Source organism: Poecilia mexicana, unplaced genomic scaffold, assembly GCF_051168715.1.
Source record: "Poecilia mexicana isolate PSO_F unplaced genomic scaffold, ASM5116871v1 scaffold_2, whole genome shotgun sequence".
Lineage (NCBI taxonomy): Eukaryota > Metazoa > Chordata > Actinopteri > Cyprinodontiformes > Poeciliidae > Poecilia > Poecilia mexicana.
The window spans coordinates 38096327-38119342 of NW_028263371.1; the positions used below are offsets into that span (position 1 = coordinate 38096327).

At 39.0% G+C, this 23016-nt stretch overlaps 1 protein-coding gene across 1 annotated transcript; it reads right to left on the bottom strand.

Annotated features, from left to right (window-relative positions):
• Positions 1-13549: 13549 nt before the first annotated feature.
• Positions 13550-22801, bottom strand: jam2b (junctional adhesion molecule 2b). The gene is made up of 10 exons (XM_014999349.2): positions 22517-22801; positions 19192-19257; positions 18098-18208; positions 17830-17979; positions 16602-16783; positions 16398-16506; positions 16206-16313; positions 14438-14456; positions 14299-14350; positions 13550-14144 (listed from the first exon to the last, which is right to left on the bottom strand). The coding sequence occupies exons 1-10, from the start codon at positions 22551-22553 to the stop codon at positions 14106-14108; spliced, it is 873 nt and encodes a 290-aa protein (XP_014854835.2). The 5' UTR covers positions 22554-22801; the 3' UTR covers positions 13550-14105.
• Between the last annotated feature and the right edge of the window lie 215 nt (positions 22802-23016).

Genomic DNA, 23016 nt, shown 5'->3' on the forward strand with positions numbered 1-23016 from the left:
ATATACAGTTTACGTTCAGTTAACCTGGATCAAGTGAGTTTGAGTTATTGCACTTATTGGACCACAGTATAAATAAGTCTGGATAATTATGTAATCAAATCATACCGTAACTGTGTGACCGTACAGTTAGCACTGTTGCCTTAGAGGTTCAAATCCCTGAGGTTTTTGGAGGATTTCTTCAAGAATCACATGAATGCTTTCTGCTTCAATAAACCTTGGAAGTGACATGCATGATTTTTTTTTTCTTCTTTGTGATCTCCTGAAAAGTTTGCATGGATAGAAAATTGTTTTTTTTTTTTTTAACAAAACTGGAACAAATAAATAGTTGTATATTACCTTCCAGCTTTGTAAAAGTGCATCATATATAAACATGGTTCGTTTTTAGCGGGGGGGGGGGGGTTTCACCTAAAGCTTTGACAAAGATTTCATGCATAAATTGTTGTTATCACATTTTGAGCCGGACTGTGAAATGCTCACTCCTCAGTTTTACAGGAAGTTAATGTGAGATGACAAAACCATGTTTTGCATGTTCAGCGTGATCTGTGGAGGAGTTGGGATTTTTTTTTTTTTTAAATATAGCAAAACTGTGTTGGACTCCAGCCATGAAGGACAGAAATGCAGCAAAAGAGTCTGGTATAAAAACGATTAATCCAAGATTACAGTGTATTAGCACTTTTCTAGAAGGAAGAGAAGGAGTTTTACTGTGTGAATAATTACTCTATTCTATGTAACTTTTTAACAGTTATTTGTTACCAAGTTGTTTAAACAGAAAATCATTGAACATGCATGTTTTTGCAGGAAGAATGTGATGTTACGTCGGATTCTCATCCTGAGCATAGCATAAACACCATGGGAACATCTATGTAGCACACCATTTACAGAGGTGATAGGTTCAGTGTTACAGAGACAAGAGTGTTTTGAAGCAATGTGAGTTTAATAACTCCAGAACAAAAGCAAGACACCTTCTGAATTGTCTTTATCTAGAGTAAAACCTACAAGAACTGAAAAGTCCCTCAGACAGGAAGAAGCCTGAATGCGCCATATAAAAACAAATAACAAAGAACCTTTATTTTGGAGACATTTTCTACGAAGTTAAGAAAGTAAAATGATCTTTGTTAGAGTGTAGGAAAAAGGGTGAAGCTTCCAAACACATTCCAGCTGTGAGGGACTGGTGGCTTCACAAAGTGGATGGAGTCACAGAGAAAGAACATTATGTGGCACTATTGAAACAGCATTTTAATATGTTAGACAGGAAGTTGAAGCTTGGGCACTAAATGACAACAAAGTCAATATTTTGAAGAGAGCATCGGGAAGAACTGATGTCGGCCCCGGAGAAAATCTTTGGTAAAGCTAAAAGGAGATGTGTGTGGTCACCAAAACAAAGATATCAAAAAAGAGAAATCTGCTCCAGAGCAAATAAATTACATTTATTATTATTATTTTTTATTAATTTTTTTTTAGCAAACCTCAGTGGTTGGAGGTTTGAACATATTGTACATACATATTGTTTTGTTCATACAGACAGAAAAAGCTATGAATATTTTCTCCTGCTGGAGAGTGAGAATTTACTGAATATGAGATCAAATGCAAAGTTTGTTCCTATGGAAACACATGCATTGACTCCTGTTCTGTCCCCGTTCATCAAAAATTGACCTCGATCAACAAAGTAAGGTGTGTTAGAGACTAACTGTCCCCTTAACACTGTAAATGAACAATTTTATGCCATCGAGCTATTATTAGAGCATGTAAATAAGAAGCATGTCAGCTTTATTAAAACCTGGTGTTATCTCCGCCACATGGATAAAGTCACTGATAATAAAAATCTACTGCCAAATAAGCTGCAACGACAGATTCTGAAAAAAAAAAAAGAGAGAAGCCAAGTCTTGTTTCTAGATTTATTATCCCACCAAGGTCACTGAAGCTGTTGGAGAAAGAGGACACCAGGAAGACAACACTCCTCACCAGGATAAGAGGTTGTAATCACGGAGAGCAGAGCTATAATCAAGCACAGGGCCTCTGGCACAAAACAGACAAAGCATGGCAAGAGAGAGAAAAAAAATGTAATCATAGCAGGGAAGGAAGGAAAATGATAATATATCTGAAGCAAAACCTTTAATCACTCAGGGGGACAGAAACAAAGGGAGAAGGAACTGGGCGACAGAAGTAGATGGAGTGGGAGAGGTGAACAGACAGCGGAGACAGAAGGTAGGCTGGAGCAGACAGAGGGGTGAAGTTGGTATTTTTAACACGTTCTAATCAAAGCCAGCACATCAAAAGTGGCCCGCTGTGAAAACGCCCTCTCAGTTAATCAGCAGGAAGAAAGGACGAGGAAAAGAAAAAGTGATTGTTATTGATACTAAAACAAGACTGTGGCAGACCTGGCCTGTTTTTTTTTTTTTTCTTCTTCTTCTCTTTTTTTTTTAAAATTTGTCGTGTACAGCATACAGAAATGAGGGCAGGATGGAGTGAAATCTTCTTATGCAAATCTTTTACGCATGAAAAATTCCTCTTGTACACTTTAGGGTTTAATAAGCCGGGAGTCCCATCCTGTCTTCTACTAGTTCAGTGGGTTTTTGAGAGAAGAAGAAAAAAGAAAAAGAAAAGAAAAGAGAGAAGATGAGTTGTGCCTGAAAACAGGATGAGGGCTGACTCAGGGGAGGATAAGATCTGTCTGCCTCATGTTCGGATCCATTCTGCTCAGCTCCCGCTCTGGTTTTTCCTTTATAATCCTGGTGCCATAGGACAGTCGTGTCAGCCCCTTTAATAAACCCCAGCAGATTAGCATACAGGAGAACACACTGCTACAGCACGTCCTTATAGGGGTTACCTGCAACATAAAGCAAGATAGTGTCAAAGCAGGAAATGTTAAAAAACACCAAATATCCTGAAAAATCCTGCAAAGCCATGAATAATGTAGACTGCTTTGCAAAACTGCTCAAAATGTAAAAATATTGCTACAACTTTTGAACATCTTAAATGGCAGACAGGAAGCCCATGGTAGCAAAGGTTTGCAGCTAGACATCCAGAATGAAGAGCAAACATTAAGAAAAAACATCTAAGAGGTGCCAGGAAATGGTTTAGATGAAAGCATCATCATTAGGATGACCTAGTCAAAGTCTATAGCAGCACTGAAAATTATGATTCACATTTGCTCTCCATCAAAACCCGAACACGATTTTAAGAAGAAAGAGCAATAAATTCAGTCTCTGGATCTGCAAAGCCGGCAGGAGCTTAACCCAGGAAATATGCTGCTACAAATTGTAGCAAAATTGCAGGGTGCCACACACACACACACACACACACACACGCACACACACACACACACACACACACACACACACACACACACACACCGATAGCGAAAAATCCCAATAAAAAAAAAAAAAGAAAACATGACAAAATGTGAAAAAGATTCAGGAAAACTTAGCAAGTCACTGTAGCTTATTAGTGTTAGCTAGTTAGCGGCGTATTTTATTTTTATTTTTTTCTCCAGATGGGTAATCCTGGGATACTGACGAGCTGTGAGTCTGACGATGCTCAAATCACACAGCAATCAGGCCCAATCGCGGCCCCGGGGCCCAGCGGATCAGCCCGGACTCCACGCTCAGGTACACCTTAACTTCACCCTCCCATTAGTATGGACGCTATGCACCGAATGATTTGCTTGTCATTCCACTCACTTTCAAAGCTCTGCTGAAGAGACGGGGGACAAAAAAAAGTCACATCCAACGATCAGCAGTCAGCCAGCGGTGGGACAATACGAGAGCTTGTATGCGGCAACACACTTCCAGCCACCGCGGCCCGGAGGGAGTGGGACGGCGCAAGCATTTAAAAGCCTGTTGTGGGCTGGATAGTGGGGTTATTATCCAAGAACCATGACAGGAATTCAATACCAGGCGTTTGTCTTGAGAAATTTTTCTCTTGCCATACGAATCTGTATGTTTCTGCCTCCTTTTTTTTCTTCTTCTTCTTCCTCCAAGTCCGTCCTCATTTTATATCCCTCTGCTCTTCTGTGGGGAACAAGTCAAAAGCATAACATTGGGAGTACTTGACTGTGAGGATTCCTCTTGAATGTCAATCAGTCTTACCAAATGGCAGACTGCAGCACAGTCCCGGGCATGGGCAGGAATATTCTGAAAAGTCATCTGATTATTCTGTATACCTCACAGATAAGGGGGGAAAAAATTCAAACAAATCTCTGAGGCCCGGATGGACTTTTGGTGCTGGATGGATGGAGCATGTGAAGTGTCCTGTTGGCAACGCGGCATCAAGAAGTGACATTTCAGAATGCAGTCATGTCTACTTGAAGGAGAGGTTTGGGTTGGATGCCTGTTTTCTCTAAGTTATTTGAAAAATGCTGTCCCTTTGCTCGGGTTATTTTCATCAAAACAATAATAACAACAATTTACTTGGAAATCAGTAAGATGACGAATACTTTTGCTTGCACCGCATGTTTCCATTAAACAATCTTAGAAATATAACATTATGTATCACTCAGCAAAAGTAATGTATAACCAGAATCGGGCCTTGCAATATATGAAAAGTAGTTTTAGTGGGACTGTTACAGTTTGTAGCTTTTAAACATTTTGGTGTTTTTTGATACTTGAGCCAACTCAGATGATGTGATGATGGATCAATCTGCTGCTGATTGATTTCTAATCTGCTCACCTTGAGGGGTTCCAATGCAAAAAAAAACAAAAAAAAGCAACACAGACAATAGGATGCAAATATGATTGTCTTATCAGGTCAATGTTAGCGAAGAAATAAGGAAAATTAGACCAATTTGGACCATTCTAAGTTGTAATTGTGGTGCTTTGATTTGTTTTTGTCGGTAAAAATGATATAAACGTGTATATAATATTGATGTAACTTGTCTTTCCAAGGTTGTCAAAGGGTTGCCTTTTAATGTGATTTAAGAAATTACATAAACAGGCTTGTGATTAGTTTCAAATATATGATTAGATCCACCATTCCTCTGCCAGATTAGCAGCATTAACAATTTACACAATTCTGGCGTCTAAGGAAGACAAAATGTTCAAATGTATTGTGAGACTAACATGACGGTAAAAGATGGATCATCTTATATTTTAGATTTCCACTCACTTAATCCTGAGCAAAAAGAATGAGACGACTGAAAAAGATTAGCACATTTTTCCACGCAGTGAAACAAACGTCTCAGGCTTCCCATAAACTTAGCGTGAGCAGGGCTGTCGTCCTTGTAGGTGAAGGATACAGTAAGTTTTGTTGCACTGTGGAACCGGTTGCTGCTTCAGGAGGTGGCGGTATGAAGCTGTCATAAAATATTTGCTTTAAGACTCTAAAGTTTGTTCCTTTCTGCCAGGTGTCAAGAAGAAATAAACTTACAGGTTCGGTGGTGGTTCCTAAAGTTTCTAAAAGTCAAATGGGAGGCAGATATGATCAGGCTCCTCTCCAGTGAAACCAGCTCCTATAGTTTGTTTAGTTTTGTTTTGGGTATTTTTTTATTTATTTTTTTTTACTGTAAATCTGACATCCTGTCAACTTTTAAAAATAGACTCAGGATATAGTGAGCTATCTCTGTTGTTTTGTTGCTTTGGGCTGAGGAAATGCTGTACTCCATTCCCTTGGTCCACTTCTAGTTCCTGCTCTTCATTTGTGCTCTGTCTACATATGCTCTACATACAAAGTCAGTGTTTTTAGGATGTTTTGTCTGTAAAAGCTACTGCAAACTGTAACATCAGTTCATAGAAAATGTTTTATGTTTGAGTTTGTTGCACGTAACGTTAGTTCAAAACTTACACAGGTCAAACCAGTCCAAAAAAAAAAAAAAAAAAAAAACTGATATGAAAACTGAAGCTGAATTCAAGCTTGTCATTTTTCATAAAATATTAGAGAAAGCTCAAGGTAACTGGGTTAATAAGCAGCAAATTGGTAAGGCGATTAGCTATTCAAGGCACACATTGTGATAACACTAGCCTCACAGGCGTACACAAAGAGAAAATATTTAATCTGTACAACACTCTGCCTACGCCGCTGCCGTTTGTGCTCAAATAAGCAGCGGCGCTTGTGTTTCTGTGGGAGTCAAAATCCTGACGGATCGCGTGTGCTTGAGGGGGGGACAGGATGTTGTGTTTGTGCGCACGCATCAATTGAAGCAAAAGCCATTTCCATCCACCATTTCTCCTGTAATTACACACAGCAGTTTGGACAGCGAGCGTCGGTAAATTACAGCGCAGCTCAGATGGACGGCAGAAAACGGAGATTAGAGAAAGCAAACTTCCCGTTTCTCTTCAGTGGTTTGCGTACAAATGCGTGGCAGGACCCTTGGCGTCATAAAAAGAGACCCGGAGCATAAAGATTTAATGAAGCTGTAGGGGATGACGTCTGGTGAAGTTTAAATGTTTTAAACGCTGCTATTTTTGACACGGCGGAGGGATGAAGAGCATTTCCTGTGGTGATCTCTGTGTGTCGGTGGTCGTCTTCCTTCTGCCTGAACCGCAGCAATTTCCCTCAGGCCTCAATACATTGATGTCCGTGTGATGTAAGCTTTGCATAACCTACTGCAGAGTTTTACAGGGCTCTAAATGAGCAACAAACTATGGGGACGAAAGCCATGCGTCAACAACAGAAGTCAAAATTTTGCTGCTTTTATTAGATTTGTAGAAAGAAAATCTTCTTCCCAGTGACAGGGATGAGTTTGGCGTAGACTGACTTAGACTCTGGCTCTGGAGATCATGATTTCAGCACAAAAAGAAGAATATCATAAAAGAAGGATGGCTTGTAGCTGAATTTAACAACCGAGGGAAAAAAAAAAAAAGGTGTCCTGACACAGAATTTATCCAACAGCCCACTCAGACTCAGCTGCTCACATATTTTTTACGCTTTCACAACCGTCGCTCTCCGTCTGAAACGCTCTGCGTTTACAAATGGGATGTTACAACCCTTCAAGCTGCAGCCCAGGGCGAGCCCATACGAAGATGTTTGATTAAAAGAAAAAAGGATCGAGTAAAAGCCGAGCAGTGTTGCTACGGAGCCAGAGAGCCGAATTGGAACTGATTCGATGCTGATATCTACATTTAAATAGGTGCCAATTCCAGTCCACTGCAAAACGCTTTAATTTAAAGCACTGATGTAAGACGTTGTAGAAGCAACCACACACACAGTGGCACTCAGTCGCTGTGACCATAATTATATTTACAGATGTGATAATTAAGAATAATTACTTAATAACGACTCCCAGAAGGATTTGCTCATGCCTACTCTGTCAGCTGCACAACAGACCTCGGAACAGAAATGGCGTTAAAGGGAATAAATCACCGTTTTTCCAGCTTAATTTGTTTGACTGTGTTCACACTCGCTTTATTCTCATTACATGAAGAACAAAGCCACATGTAGGAAAAGCCTGATGGAAATAAAATGAGCCGAGGAAGTTACCGATGTGTTTGGGTGGTTGAACTGTGGCATCACTCAGTGGCCACCGAGACAAAAGTCGCTACTTCAGAGTTTCAATGAAGCGAGGATTTATATCTTGCTCTGTAAACTCTACATGCTGCTGCCAGGATTATCTTGTAAAAGAGAGTTTTAAACTCAGTGGGGTTTTCCAGGTGAAATAAAGGTTAATCGTGTATTTTCTGAGGTGCAGGAAATCCGTAGACGTGATATTGCAGATGTTTGCAGGCAGCTTCGGTTCTGGTTCTGACCGTGAATCAGCATTTCCCATTTCCCCAAACAACTGCTAGCAGATATTTTTAGACTGTTTTTACACAGCGATTGTTTCATCTTCTCAATGCAATCGGTTTGTGTTTTACTTGTGAGGGTTTGACTGAACAATACAGCAATATATCAATTAAAACATATTTTGGAGCATGCTACTAATGATCTGTAAGTCATCCTGCTCTTATTTTCTTCTCAACAACATGTTGTTTGGCTCCAGACCATCATTTCAAGCTGATGTTACACATGTGGAGCATATGAATCATATTTGTGAGGTGAATTCCAGGTTATTCATATAAATGATAAGTCTTCACCAGTAGGAGTACCACAGGATTCAGTCTTTTCTCTTTTTTCTACTAAAAATCATCGTATGTTATGCTGATGATACTCAGTTATATTTATCCGAAACATCCTGATGGATCCAATCAGTTCAGTAGACAACAATCACATCTTAAATAACCTGATTAACTTTGAAATTTCTGCTTTTAAATTCTGACAAAACAAGTTTTCATCTCTGGACCAGAATCTTTGAAAAAAAAATGCCATTAAATGGATGATATTACACCTTAACCCTAAATCAAGCAACATAATTACTTGGAAACAGTGTAATTTAACAAGCCTTAGGGCCATGAATGGGCATTAATAATGAACATAAGCAATGATAAACTGGGAGGGTGCATAGGAAATTAAAAAGAAATAACACCAATAAGCACAATAACAAATTGCTGTATTATTTAATTAAAAATCAAACCCATATATCTGTGACCTTTTTAAAAATATAACTTTTTTTTTTTTACTGGCACTATTAAATAGGTTAGCACCGATAACTGCAATACAATCTCCCCAAACACTTTCTAGATTGCAAATATTTCCTCTTGTATCAAAGTTATCAAATATAGCTGTTTTATTTCCATTTAATCTGCTGATTGCAACTGGACAACTTTTCTAAAATGGCAGCATGAGTAAAAAAAACGTTTGAATATGAACCTCGCATTTATATATCAAGAAGAGAAAGACATTCGTTTCGAAACAAATATGTCAAAATTATGGCATCTTAGCAGTTCTGAACAACAAAAGCTCATCCCAAGAAAATGGTTACGCTTCCAGTCATGCGCGCAGTGAGAGGAACCGACAACCAAATGCAACCGAGTCTAAAACCAAGCTGAATCGTCTTTGAGGCCGGTGGACATGGAGGTGGATTAGTGCTCTTCTGAGATGAATTAATTAACAGAACCGCTGACAGAGCAGTCAGAGACAAATTGCCTAATGTTGTGATGCATGTTAAAAAGCCTGAACTGCTTCTGGTATTTTGGTTCTGGCGCTGAGCATCTCTTTCCTGAAGTCAAGCTTACAACATTAAGCATTAATGACTTAAACAATGTTTTTACCAGTAAGAATATTTCTCATGTCTTTCTAACTTATTAATCAATGACTTTTGCTCATTTGAAATGTTATTTTACAGATAAAGATTAAATGTGTGCAGCTTCATCCATAACGCCGAGGTTGTTTCAGTGTTTACATTCAAAGGTTTTACGTTATGTACAGTAGGAACCTCACTGTGTTTCTATCAGATTCCTCATCTTTTCTATCATAATTGCCGGATGGTGTTTGCTTCACATTTTAGAAGTTTGACTTTATCAACTGTTAAGTTTGAGTACCTACATGCGATCAACATTTATTATTATACAAATTGAATCTTCTTTAAGATTTTAAAATAATTCTTAAAATTTTTTGCAGTAAGTTAGTAAAGATTCAACAATCAAGCAATATTTAAGTGTCTGTTTCTGAAATAACTCAACAAATAATCTTAAGCCTTTTAAAGCAAGCACACACGTCTAAAAGTATATTTGACCAATGGCTACATCATCACACCAAGCAAATACTTAGACTCAGACTAAATGCAAAGTTTAGATCAATATTTAATGTATTGTTGAGACCAGGAAAAACAGTATCAGTGATGTAATGAATTTTTTTTTTTTTTTCATCTTTATTTGTATTTCACAGACAAAATTAGGCCAGCGCCAGCAGTAAAGCCTGCCGTGCAGAAATCAGAAACTCATATCGAATTACTTGCATGTGACATTTTCTGTCCACTGATCTATTGACCCTGGATGAAGGGAAACTCCAAACTGTGTCCAACAAAGTTCAATATTCATAATCCAGCACAATGCTGGGTTTGTTTTCATCTTTGGATGTCCTCAAAACAGCAGGTTTGACACATTAAAAGTTTATTTACACATAATGTATTTTACCACATCTTGAAGGATTTCTGAAGACATATTTACTCGGGTTTTGCTTTGCGCTCAGACAAAGTAATGTATAAACTCGCAGCTGTTTGCATTGCTCCTCTCTGTAGATTGCAGTACGAGTCTCGTAAATGATTTTAAAGAGATCTCAAAGTGAATTATGTGATAATTATAGTCAGTCATTTCACGTTCAGTGAACGTGAAAAAGCCTGCAAGTGCCAAATACTCTGAAATGCAACCATATATAGGACCTAAAACAGGTTCCTGCTACTGTTACATGAGAGTTCATGTAGAATCAGACAGAAATTGCACTAGTAAAACAATAATGAGAAGAAGAAAATCTTAAATGAAGGCCAGACTAGTGCTTGTCAGGGGGAACGGTGACACCAGAACAGAAGAGATGTTTGATATGAAACAAATACAATATTGCAGGAAATAACGTCACATCATCACTGAAGCACGGAGGAGGAAGTGTTGTGGTTTGTGGATTCTTTGGACCAGCCAGCTCACATTTATAGAATCCACCATGAACCCTAAAGGATATCAGAAGAAAATGTGAGATCATCTGAAAAAGATGCATTTAACTGAACCAGAGCAATGATACAAACCAAACATACCAATAATCCCCCAGGAAATGCCTTAAAATAAATAAGAAACAGGAAGTCCATGGTCAAGTCCGAGTCCAGATCTTTGTCACTGATATTCTGTAGATGACTTAAAACGGTCTGAACCTGTGAGAAAAACTTCAAACATCCGACAGCTGACAGTAAGAATCGGGTCAAACTTCCTCAAACTTGCAGATGGCTACAGAAAATTTGACAAATGTGGTTGCAATTATAGAGAAGTTATGTAAAGAATTATAATTGAATGCTGCTACCTAAATCATTTCTCCTGGTTGTGGCCATGAATAACTAGAGGTTTCCCCTGTGATTAATCTTGTTTTTCCCAGTCTGCCGGTTTAGTTGCCTCATAGGTTTGATTGATGTTAGCTAATGGAGGCGACTACAAATGCACACTTTTTATTTCTGCAATTTATATACAGGAAAACAGAGAAAACTGCATCCCTCATAGTTATCGTTTCCAGGCACTAATCGCGCACATATCTCAGTAAAATACATCAAAGTTTGGGGCTGTAATGTGACAAAAGGCTGTTTTTCTACAAATTTTGTTAATGTCTCGGTCTACCTTCTTATTAGGGTTAGGGTAGGGTTAGCTTCATGCTCTGGAATCCAAGTAAAAATTGTAATAAGGTGGCTTACAGAAACAAAGATGTGTTTATTGAACAGAACCTATTGTACTTTAAAAAAGACAAAAGATTTGTGATGACATGGTTTTCTATCTATATTCAGATCAATTGCATTGAAGATTTTTGTATCCATTTAATCTTGCTTTGTTTAAATAAAATACCAGGTTTGTATACCTAGAATGAGTCTGAATCAGAGGCTTTGTTGTGGTCCACAGTAGCAGCATATACTTATTTTTTTCATCCTCTACATCTCTGGTGAGTATTGATAGACTCCACATGACACATTCAAAATACCCTTAATGCATTGTGCAGAGCAGATTTCATGTAATGGCCTCCGACTGAGCAATCATGCACAGACTGACAGAGAAACACAAGAAACTGCTATTTTATGCCATCAAACACAGAAGTCCCTGACTGTTCACCAGTGAATTACTGAATAAAATACTAATGTGTTGTCATCGTGTCATTATGCTGAAAGCGAAAGCGGTTCTGACCCAGGATCCATTTTCTCAGCTCTTGACAGGCTGCCACAACATTCCCATTTGCATTTTTGAGAGCACAGCCGATGCCGTTTATTTGCACCCAGAGAAGCTGATCGGAACGGTTTCAGCTAATGTACCATGCAGCCGTTTCTGCAGATCAATAGGCTCCGCTTACCCTGTAATCACTCCGAGAGGTTATTATATAGGTCAGGTGATCTCTGTTATTATCTGCAGTCTGCAGGTATAGATTTTCCAGAGATCAAATGGTAAGATATTTAGGATGCATACCAAATAACGCAAACATTTATCAGAGCTTCAAGGACACGCAGAGGCAACGTGTCTTTGGCAGAGATTTTAGTCGGCAGACATAAAAAAAAAAGAATCCACGCCAGAGCTTAAAATATATGGGCACCAAAATGACAAGAACAATAAGTACAAAAGGAGGAGGACAATAGAGGATCTGTTCATAGACAAATAATGAATAATGGCTGGCAGCTTGCAGGCCTTTTTTTGGCCAGCTGGGAGTTTGTGGACATTGGCTGTGGCTTTGCTGCCCTCTAGTGGCAAAAAGAAAACGTGGAGTCTTGACAAGCGATGAGAACAGCTCAAATCTGCATGGCTCATTTTAGCCAGATTTAAATAAACCAAATATATTTCACCTTTAGGTCTTACTGCTTAGATGCAGATGCTTCATTTATCAGTGCCCTCAACTGTGGAACCAGCCCAGGTGTCCTTGTCTGTGTGGCAGACACTCCTGTCTACTTTTCAGGGTTTTCAGTCTTTATTCCACAGAAATAGACGCAGCAGACTGAAATGAGTAGGTGTTTGATCATTATCACTTCTAAACCAAAAGCTTGATGCGATTGGCAAAGTTTATCACATAATAAAGAGGATAATAACTACGGTGTGGTCAGGACTTAATATCGGGAACGCCGTTGCACACAAGCAGAGTTCATCTCATATTTATTCATATAAAATGCGGAAGAGGCACAATATGGCAGAAATGTGTGTAAGTTAAGCTGCAGTTTAACACAGCCCTGCATTATTCAGGCTTTCCAAGATTAGTTGAGCATCACCAGATCACAGCTTATTTGGAAAAAAAAATTTGTGTAAAGGAAAGCATGATTGTAATGTGTTGTTAGCAGTGCCATTAGTATAACCTCTAGGATGTTCCTCTGACTTTCTCACATCCGTTTAGCTTCCCTACATATGTGAGAGATTTCTGCATCTCCACCATCAGTTTCATCTTTGGTCTAAATGGGGGGGGAAAAGGTCAATATTTGTATAATAATTAAAGGTCAGACAGTGGAGACAGCAGAGAACTACAAATATCTTGGAACTATTTTAGATAATAAGTTCAAATTTACCTGCCATTCAGAAAACCTACACACAAAAAAAGGGCCAGCAAAGATTATTTTGTCGAAGGAGGCTCGCAAAGTTTCTGTGTTGATGTTTTTCCCTCCTCTGTTTGTTTGGAAATCTTAGTATTAGGTCAAAAAATGCCCTTAGCAGAGTAATACATACTAGCAATAAGATCTGCTTATTAGGAGTTGAATAATGCTCACTTACAGAACTGTGTAAAAACCAAATCATTAGGAAAATTAAAGCCGTTATTGCTGATACTTCCCATCCTTTACATGCCGAGTTCCAGTTTCTGCCTTCTGGCTGTGTCTTCTTGGCATAAATGGTAACGGGTACAAGCACTATTTTGTTCCTACAGCAATATCTCTTTTTAATCCAGGACAAGGCAGGGGGACTTGCACCTAATTTAGTGTTTGTAGCAACCGTCTGTCAATAATGATATAATGATACCAAGCATGGTGTCGTTTGCATTACACTTTGCCTAATCCAGCCTTACTGATCACCATTAAACCCAATATGCATATTTACCCAGCAGTCTTTATTGAGTATAGGCTAAGATTTCTCAAAAATATAAACAAGAAAGATTTTTAAACTTCTATAATACTGTTCAGTGTGTGCAGACACCTGTTCAAACAATTATTTTAAAAAACACGTTTACAAGGAAAAACAGCATCAGGTCAACAAAGATCTCAATTAAATGCTAGAAAAAAAAAGACTAACATTAAATATTACATATCAGAGTCAACCAAAACCAACATGAACCATTTATCACCAAATATATATATACAGTTTTACCAAAAATAAGATATACACTGACCTATGAGTGGCCTAAAGAGCTTAACACCTGCTCTCAAAACAAGAACTGAAAAAAAAAAAACATTAAATGACAAAAATCATACAGGATGTGGAAAAGTAATGAAGCTGTACACTTGGCCGGGTATCATCGGGACTTCCACTGGACAAAAATCCACAACGCAGGAAGGAAACATCTGCTTCGCCTGAAGGCTGAAGATTTCTCCGCCTGCAGCAGAGCCGCCGAGTTCCTGCCGCACACTTTGGTTATTTGGCAAAATCACCTCAGATCATGAAGGACTGAGTTTGTTTGTAGTGCTTGAGCTGTAGGGAGTGGAGAGAAAATACAACGAATCATTTCCTTTAATTAGCACGAGACCGCTGCTATCAGCAACTTATCGACTGCATTTAATGGCAGACCTGGAGCAACGCAAGCAAAACAAACCCTGGCCTGATAACAGCTGTTTTGATCACTTACGTTGCGGGTGGGAGGAGGCGGAGGAGGCGGGGGAGGGTTGTAGGACTTAGAGCTGAAGGACAAAGGGTGACATTTCAGAACGAGCTCAGAAGCAGGTAATGTAGCTTAAAAGTGAGTTAGACCAAACAGAGACACTCACTTTTTTGTCTTCCTGCGTTCTGTGTGAATAAAGAAAAAAAAAAACACCATTAATACATGCAGTTTTGATCAGCACCTTAAATATTCCTTATTTGTTTACAGTGGAGTCTAAAGGTTTGTTTCAATCTGATTTCTTGAGAAAAGTATCTCATTAAAATGATGAATATTTAACATTGTGTCACAAAATTTAACATTCAATAAATACTAAATCCACCTTTCTGTGTTTTCCTGTGGATTTCATCCAGAGAATAACAACTGACAGTAACTGCACACTGGAAATAACAAGAAAAGCAAAGGAGAGACTCGTAAAGCCCAATAAACAATTAATTAATCAAATATTTAGAAGATGATTAGGTAATCCGAGAATCTAAAGCTGAAACCTTTACTTCATTCTTTCTAATGCATCTTTTTCTTTTCTGTTTTAGATTGTAAACATTTGCCTGGTTTCTGTCAAGTCAAAGAAATTAACTAATGCTTTCTGGGTTGGGAAAAAAAATTAAAATAAAAAGACAAGAAATCTGTTGCTTTAAGATAATGATCGGCACATTACACAAGTTTGTAATGCTCAGCACTAATCGTGTCCCGGAGGTGTAATTAAGCATCTTTTTTAATCTCAATAGAGTTTCAAGCTTGTGTTTCTCCAAGAAGATGTTGAGAAATTAAGAGCTGACAATCAGAAGATATGAAAATGGTTTTGAAATCTCACTGGTTGACTGGAAAAACTGTCAGATTTTATGTCTCGGTTGAACAGTGCATCTAGAAGGTCACAGAACTTCACTTTTTTCTTACTTATTTTTCAGCCTTATTCCAAATTGTATTAAATTAGTCTCTTTCCTCAAAAGCCTATGCACAAATACACCTTCATGACATTAAAAACAGAAATCACATTTGCATATGTATTCACAGTCTGTTTGCTCAATATTTTTTGCTGATCTGCCTTTAGCTTATCTTTTACAGCCTCTCTAGTCGTTTTGAACATGATGTCATGAGGATTAGATTGGCCCGTTCTTTGCAGTCCTTCTCAAGCTTCATTAGGTAGGAAAGGAGACGTTTTTCTATCAGATTCAAGTCTGGACTCTGGTTTGGACATTCACATAGCGGTTCTGATTGGTCTGGTGATGAGCCGCATCTGTTTTTTTTTTTCCAAACGTGACGCCTGGCATTTACAGCAAAGAGTTCACTCGTTTTTTTTGTCTCATCAGATCAGAGAGTTTTGTTTCTCAGAGTCCTCCAGGTGCTTTTTGTTAAACTCCAAACGTGCTGCTATGCACCTTTTAATAAGGAGTGACTTTTGTCTGGCTGCTCTACCATACAGGCCTGAATGGTGGGTTGTTGCAGAGATGGTTGTCCTTCTGGAAGGTTCTCCTCTCTCCACACAACGCTGGAGCTTTGACAAAGTCACCATTGGGTTCTTGATCAGCTCCCTGACTAAAGCTCTTCTCCCCAAATTGTTCAGTTTAGACGGCAGGTCGGCTCTAGGATGGAGGCCACTGAGCTCACTCGGACCTTCAAAGCTGCAGAAATATTTCTGGATCATTTCCCAGATTTGTTACTCAGGACAATCCTGTTTCAGAGGCCTGCAGGGAATTCCTTTGATTTCATGCTTGGTATTTGACCTCTGACCTGCACTGTCCACTATGAGCTAAGCACACATTTCTAGATGTGTGTCTAGTCTTCTGCATGTTCTCGTGTCTGTAGAGCTTAATACGTAAACTCTGCTTAATCTGGACTGTCCCCCCGTAGGGTTGCAGTAACATGTCAGCACTCACTCTTGCAGCAGCCTCTGCGGCGGCAGATACAGATGCAGATGCAGCAGAAAAGGATCAGCGCCACAAATCCTGACGCACCTGCTATCAACATGGTCATATTCCACGGATCTGCAGGGGCGGTGACACATGCATAGCGGTTTATTACTAATATATGACAGACGATTAGTTTTTGTTTTCCACAAAGACACCTACATTCAACAACTGTGAGCTGCTTGGCTACACAACTCTTTGGCGCCCCCACACTGTTGGAGGACTCACAGCGATACATCCCCGTGTCTTCTTTGGTCACGCTCTTGAACTTCTGCTCCACGCCGTCAGAGATAAAGCCACAAGACAAAAGGAAAGATCAGCAACTGTGACTCTGCACAAATTGGCACTGTGTTTGGACGCGCTCACCAATGTTCCCTTGTTTGTGTCGATGCTGTACGGAGCGTCTCCTGTGGCCGTCAGAGCCTTGTTGTCTTTGTACCAGCGGTAGGTGGCCGGAGGCACGCTGAGCTTGTCCTTACAGAGCAGATCCAGGCCGGTGCCGACAAACACCGAGCTCGGCACCTCGCATGACGGGACGTGAGGAGGCACTGAGGAAGGAAGGGAAACATTCCACGCCACTTAGAAACATGCTTGTTTGGTTTTTGCGCTTTTTGAGCAACAAAAATGTTTTTAAAACAGAAAATGGGTAAGGATGTACACTGTGCATGGCCCTTTGGGTATTAGAGTTTAATCCCATGAGTTAAGCAGGAAAACCTTCATATTGCAGGATGTTTTGGTTGTTGTTTGAATGTACAAACTACCTCTGATTTATACGGCACATACTTTTTATGGCAAAGAATGAGTCACAAGGACAGTGTGTATCCTGATAACAGAGGAACTAAATCAATAATTTTCCTGGTCTTCTGTTCTCCAGGTATCCATGTGTCAAGATAGCAGTGTGTCTGGATCACAGTATCTCTCTTTTTAATCTTGGCAAAATGCCCAGATGCTTTTAATTATTTACACCGAGCCAGAAGGAAAAGAATTAAACAACATGTTAGTTTGGCAGAAAACGTAAATCTAATGTCAAAGGAAAAAACATGCTTTATAATAATGTACTTCTGGAAGTTTCCGCACTTTTCGCAGATAGAAATGATGGTAGGCAAAGTGTAGTGTGGTATTTTTAATTGTTTTTCATTTTAAAATGTTGTGATATTTAATTGTTATCTTCCAAAGATGTACGTCTGTACATTAGGGGATTGTTTTTAAAATATTTCAATAAATCTGTGTTCAATTTTAGAATACAGATAAAATATTTATGAAATTTCATTCTTAATTTGACATTATTAAATATGTGCAAAGTACTATTTATCGGTCAGGAAAGTTTTACAATCTTTATTTTATAAAAATTGGAATGACACATTTTGATGAACAGTGGACAGATGGGCACTTAGTTTATAAATTTAATGGAAAATATTTTACCACATCATCAAAAAAAGGCAAATAAAATAGTTTAATACTGTAATACTTTTATATTACAAACCTATGAAGTTTCCCATTTCATTAGGTTTTTAAAAAACAATCTGCAGGGTTACGGTGGCAAAGAGCGAGTTGTAACTAAGAACGTGTTTGTCGGTGTTAAGTGTTAACATACCGAGCACATTGAGGGTCACAGTGGCCTCTCCGAGGTTAACGTGGTCTTCGCTGGCGGTTACCTCACAGCGATATTCCCCCGAGTCTTTCTGGGTGACGGAGTGTATCGTCAGCGTCGCTCCCTCTATCTTGGCCCGTCCTGCGTAGGACTCTGAGACGGAAAGCAGAGAAATTTAGTCTTGGGGTGGAAAACAGGAGGCAAATCTGGGAGAGCATGCATAAAAGTTGGCTTGATAGATTAATATGAGCCTTTAAGGTGTGCAACTCACTTGCAAATTTCTTGTCAAAATAAACAAAAGTCACTCCTTTTCCTTTCTTTTTCCACTCAATTCGAGGGTTCTGATCTTTTTCTGTCTTGAACTCGCAGGACAACATGGCGTCTTGAAGGGCAGAAAGAGAAATAAGTCAAGAATTTACTTTGCACCAAATGAGTAATAGATCGGTTGTGTTTTTAGCATGAAATAAAAAATATCCACATTGGACAGTTTTTGAGGTTTGAGGCCGATTTTAAGGTTATGCCACACTCATTCAGTTGGATCATTTTTGTTGGATCATTAAGAGGTGGACATGTTGCTGTGCTTCGGCTCATTCTGTCTTTTTTTCAGCCAGAGAACAAAATTTATGGTTGCATTACTTATGGGACGTTGTCCAGGTCAAACCAGAACAGGCCTACCAACTGCCATCACCATGGTTAACTGTGGTTTGATGTTTTTTTCTCTGAAATGTCCTGATCAGGACATTCTCAGTGTGACTTTGAAACACAGATGGAACGGGGTATGGAAGTATCAGATTAGACCAGCTGGAGCAAAGATCATGTATGTTCATTTTAAATGATGTGAAAACCTGTTTGAGAAAATGGAAAAGGAGATACTGACACACTGCCATTTTCAATACACTAGAGCAGAGGTTCCCGCGCGGTGTCATTGCAAGGGGGGGGCGCGGGAAGCCGTCTGGATGAAAAAAATAAAAAAAACATGAACACTGTACGCGCTGGGTTTTTACCTTAGAATGGCCAACTCTCTGTTATTCCTATGTCAATTTGATACAGTAGATGCTTCCACACTTCCCATATCTGTGTTCTCTGTCACTTTTATCAGCAGTTAAAACTGGTATCTGTTATCTCCCAGAATTAAAAAATATATATTTGGATGCATGAATTTAATACCTTAGAAGCAATTTCTATTGATACCTAATAGCTTTAAGCTATTAGGTATCAATACCTAATACCTAGGTATTAGGTATTACCACATAAAATTGCCATTTTATGTGGCAATTAAAATGTAGTTTTCTAGCTGTTTGGTTGCTAAGCTTCTTATAAACAACAATATACATGAACATGAACAGAGTTTGTGTGATGTCCTACCTGTGTGCTCATGGATCTCCACTTTGGGCTTACTGGTGCTTACTGTCACTGACAGACACATGCGACCTAGAACAGAAGTATAACACAATTATTTTAGTTCATATAGGACAGATTCTTAGATGCTTTTAAAGAATACTACCTTCATAAATAACAATGGACATTTATCAATTTTTCAGTGAACCTGTATTCTTTAAGTTTTCATTCAAAGAGAAATAAAAGACAGATCTTAGCAACTTGTGCAGTTTAGTGCTGGAAATATATGTTGCTTAATCTTGTGATAAGGTGAAGAAGCCGCATGGTTGTTGTCATCAAAGCCTGGTGTCACTGTGTCATATTACAAGCACAAATTACTGTTTTCTACACACAAAAAATAGACAGCAAGATAAGAAAAAAAAAAGAAAATCAAAACCCATCCAACATATTTTACTTGACCAAATTGACCTTTTCTCCAAAGTTTTGTAATTCTTTCAGGAGGAATACGTTCAAGACTTCACCCCTCCTTAAATAATCCATGGCTAAGACTAAAGCATACTTGTAATGCTATATTTGCTACATATTGACGTGAATACGTGTATATTATTTCCGGTTTTGTAAAGAAAACGATCCCTTGCTGGAAATGTCCAAATCTCCACAAACTCTCCAGAAATAAACAAACAAAATAAAAAATTCCAAGATATTAACAAAACACTTTAAAGTGCAAAAACATATTAAGACATATACAGATTTTTGATTAATTCAAAGCAAAAACTTTGTGAAAGCGACATGAAAGCACATTTAAAGTGACGCCTTCTCTGTTTCCAAACGTTCTACAGCTGAACTGCGACCAGAAACTTAAGATCTAAGCCAAATATTATTTCTAAGTTGTAGGATTCAGACTGTAAGAAGCTTGTGAACAGAGGAGCAGACAGAAACAGAAGCATATAGAGTATGTGGTTAGGTTCTGGTGGTGCCAGGAGCGGTGCTGTTCAGGAATGTTGCTGATGAATCATCTCCTGACAAACTCCTGATAACCTTCTCCACTGATCTGTCTCTTCAACCAGCGCTCAAACCCAAACACACACACACACACACACACACACACACACACACACACTAAAGCCAAACACACTTAAATGTGCAATATTGAAAACCTAACAATGAGTGTGAAAAACATGCAGTGTTAAAATAGGCATGTATCCAGTTTCTATCTGAAATAATACAGCTTAAATCAGACTGGACATAAACTAAAGTCTTTTTAATTTGGTTTTGGTCTGGACCAATCTGAAACCTGAATATTCTTTGAGCTTACATATTTCATTGTAGCCCAGGTTGAATGTTTAGGGTAATTTTTCTGCTGGAAGGTGAACTTGAACCGCCGTTCCAAGACATTTGGAGCCTCTAGAATATTTTCTTCCTGTATTTACCTCCATCCACCATCATATTAACTCCGTCCAGCTTCCCTGCTGCTGGGAAACAAAAGCATCCCCACAGCATAATTCCTCCACCACCGTCCTTCACCAAGGGGTTTGGTGTGTTCAGGATAACCAAACAGACTCATTTTCATCCAGGCCTTAAAGTTTATTTCTTGACCCATTTACCTTCAGAAATCATGAGTTGCTATGATTTTCAGAACAGCAGATTTCAGTTTCTGAAGTGCACTGCTAATTGTCTGTTAGCTGTCAAAAGATTTTCCCACCTGAAAATCTCTGCATCTCCACCAGAGTCACCAAGAGTTACCACTGGATTGTTTTTAGGTGCATCAGATTAAAGGAGGTAAAAACAAAGGCATGCCACACTTTTCAGTTTTTTTTTAATTCCCTCTTCCTTCAGCTTCACAATTATGTTCCACTTTGTGCTGGTTTATATAAAATCCCAATAAAATACTCCAGTTTGTGGTTTCAATAAAAAAACGCGAAAAAGATCACAAAACCAGACAGACAGTTTTTCAAAGAACTGCATGTAGTTTTGATTTCTGCTAGAGATGCATGTGTCATCAAATGTTCGAAGATGGCATTTAGTCAGTGTGTGTGTGTGTGTGTGTGCGTGCGTGCGTGCGTGCGTGCGTGTGCGTGTGCGTGTGTGAGTGTTGGGACCACATGCATGTGCTCTTCTTGCACACAAAGACAGCCTGTAAAACTGTAACCTTACCCACCTCAGCTGACACGCCACACACAGAGGCATGTACATTTGTAAGGATCTGATTGAAGCCTGACCTCCGATGCTGTAAGTTTTACCTTCACCCTTAACTTCTGTTTTTTGGGGGTTTTCTGGATGTTTGCCAGCCATGCCAGCCAACAAATGCATTTTTAAATGTCGTCCTATCAGGAAAAGGAAACCAAACTTGGAACATTTTCGATTGGGCATTCCTTTTTGGTTGCTTTGCTCTGTTTTTTTAAAAACGTGAAAATAGCCAAAGCAAACGTGTTATAACTCAGTCTGAGAGAAAAACACATCAATCTTCTAATCTTTGTAAGAACATCAGCTCCGCACAAGTAAATCTGAGGAAGATGAAAACACCAAAACTCCCATTGTTGGCATAAAGCCTGTTGTTTAAAATTCCTACAGCAACATCAAATGCATGTTTTTAACAGATAGCAAGCAGTTATTCTCATCCCAGACCAATTAGCTAGAGGGTCACATGGAGGCCATCTTTCACAACTCAAGCGACAGGACCTGAAACTCCTCTGCAGCTCTGTGTGATCCGTTTCATCAGCCTGTGGATCTCGGGTTCAAACAGCATCAGAGCCTTGCTCAGTGTAAACATGAAGCTCAGCCACTCCCTTCACAATCTCTGCCCCTGAACACCAAAATGCCCTCCTCCCTCTGCATGAGGGGTCTGCAAAAGCTCAGTCACACACATTATAAATCAGTGGAGAGAAGCCCGGAAACAAATGGAATGCAGTAATTATCAGCTTAAACTCTTTGTCTGGGAACAAGTTTAATTAAAATGTCTATTTTATCAGGTCGTGGCCAAGGAAGCGAATCTTTGTGTGAGAACAAACATAGAAATGTAGGAAGTGTTTGCACAGTTGAAATTGCAGCAAGAATAGCTTCCTTTTATCAAATGTATCGTTTGTCTGTTTTACTTGATTAAATTATATTTACCCCAAAGTCTCAAAACAATATATATATATATATATATATATATATATATATATATATATATATATATATATATATATATATATATATATATATATATATATATAAACAGCAATATATGAATGTCCAATATTAAAAAATGAAACTTTTCAAATCCTGCGCAGACAGGATAACCTCAAACTACTCTCATTAGTTTCAAAATGTGAGGACTGTCCGCAAGTTTTTCCTACCCAGAGTCACTTACTGTGTGCAGCGATGATGAGCAGCAGCAGCGGCAGCATCTTGGTGGTGTTTTATGGTCCGTCGTGGTTCTGGAGTTTAGCTCTGAGCGGATTTGCTGAGTCTGGATGAGATAAAGTTTAACTGCTAACTCTCTACAGCCTCTTCTTCAAGTTTCATCTGCAGCAGGGGCTGTGGGCGCTCATGTGTGCTGGACAACTGACAGGGTGCGAGGGAGGGAGACAGGGGTTTACACTGTACACTCACGCACACACACACGCACACGCACACACACACACAGGAAACATGAGCAGGACAAGAGTTTGTGTTTTGACCTGTGCCAACCATTAGGCCACTGAATACAATGACGTGTCAGATCTTTGTTCAAGAGTTTTCTGTTATTAAAATTTCTGCTCTAGGCTTTGCAAAAGCGTGAGGAAAATCTACATTTATATCGAAGAAATCTACAATATATTGAATATAAGCATACAGTGTAAATTTGAAGGCCATTTAACTAGTGATGAA

Coding starts and splice junctions, on each gene's coding strand:
- jam2b (XM_014999349.2), bottom strand. CDS start 22,553: ATGCTGCCGCTGCTGCTGCTCATCATCGCTGCACACA. Junction 16,507..16,601: donor ACACAAACAAGGGAACATTG/GTGAGCGCGTCC, acceptor GGCGTGGAGCAG/AAGTTCAAGAGCGTGACCAA. Junction 16,314..16,397: donor GCAGCTCACAGTTGTTGAAT/GTAGGTGTCTTT, acceptor CCGCCCCTGCAG/ATCCGTGGAATATGACCATG.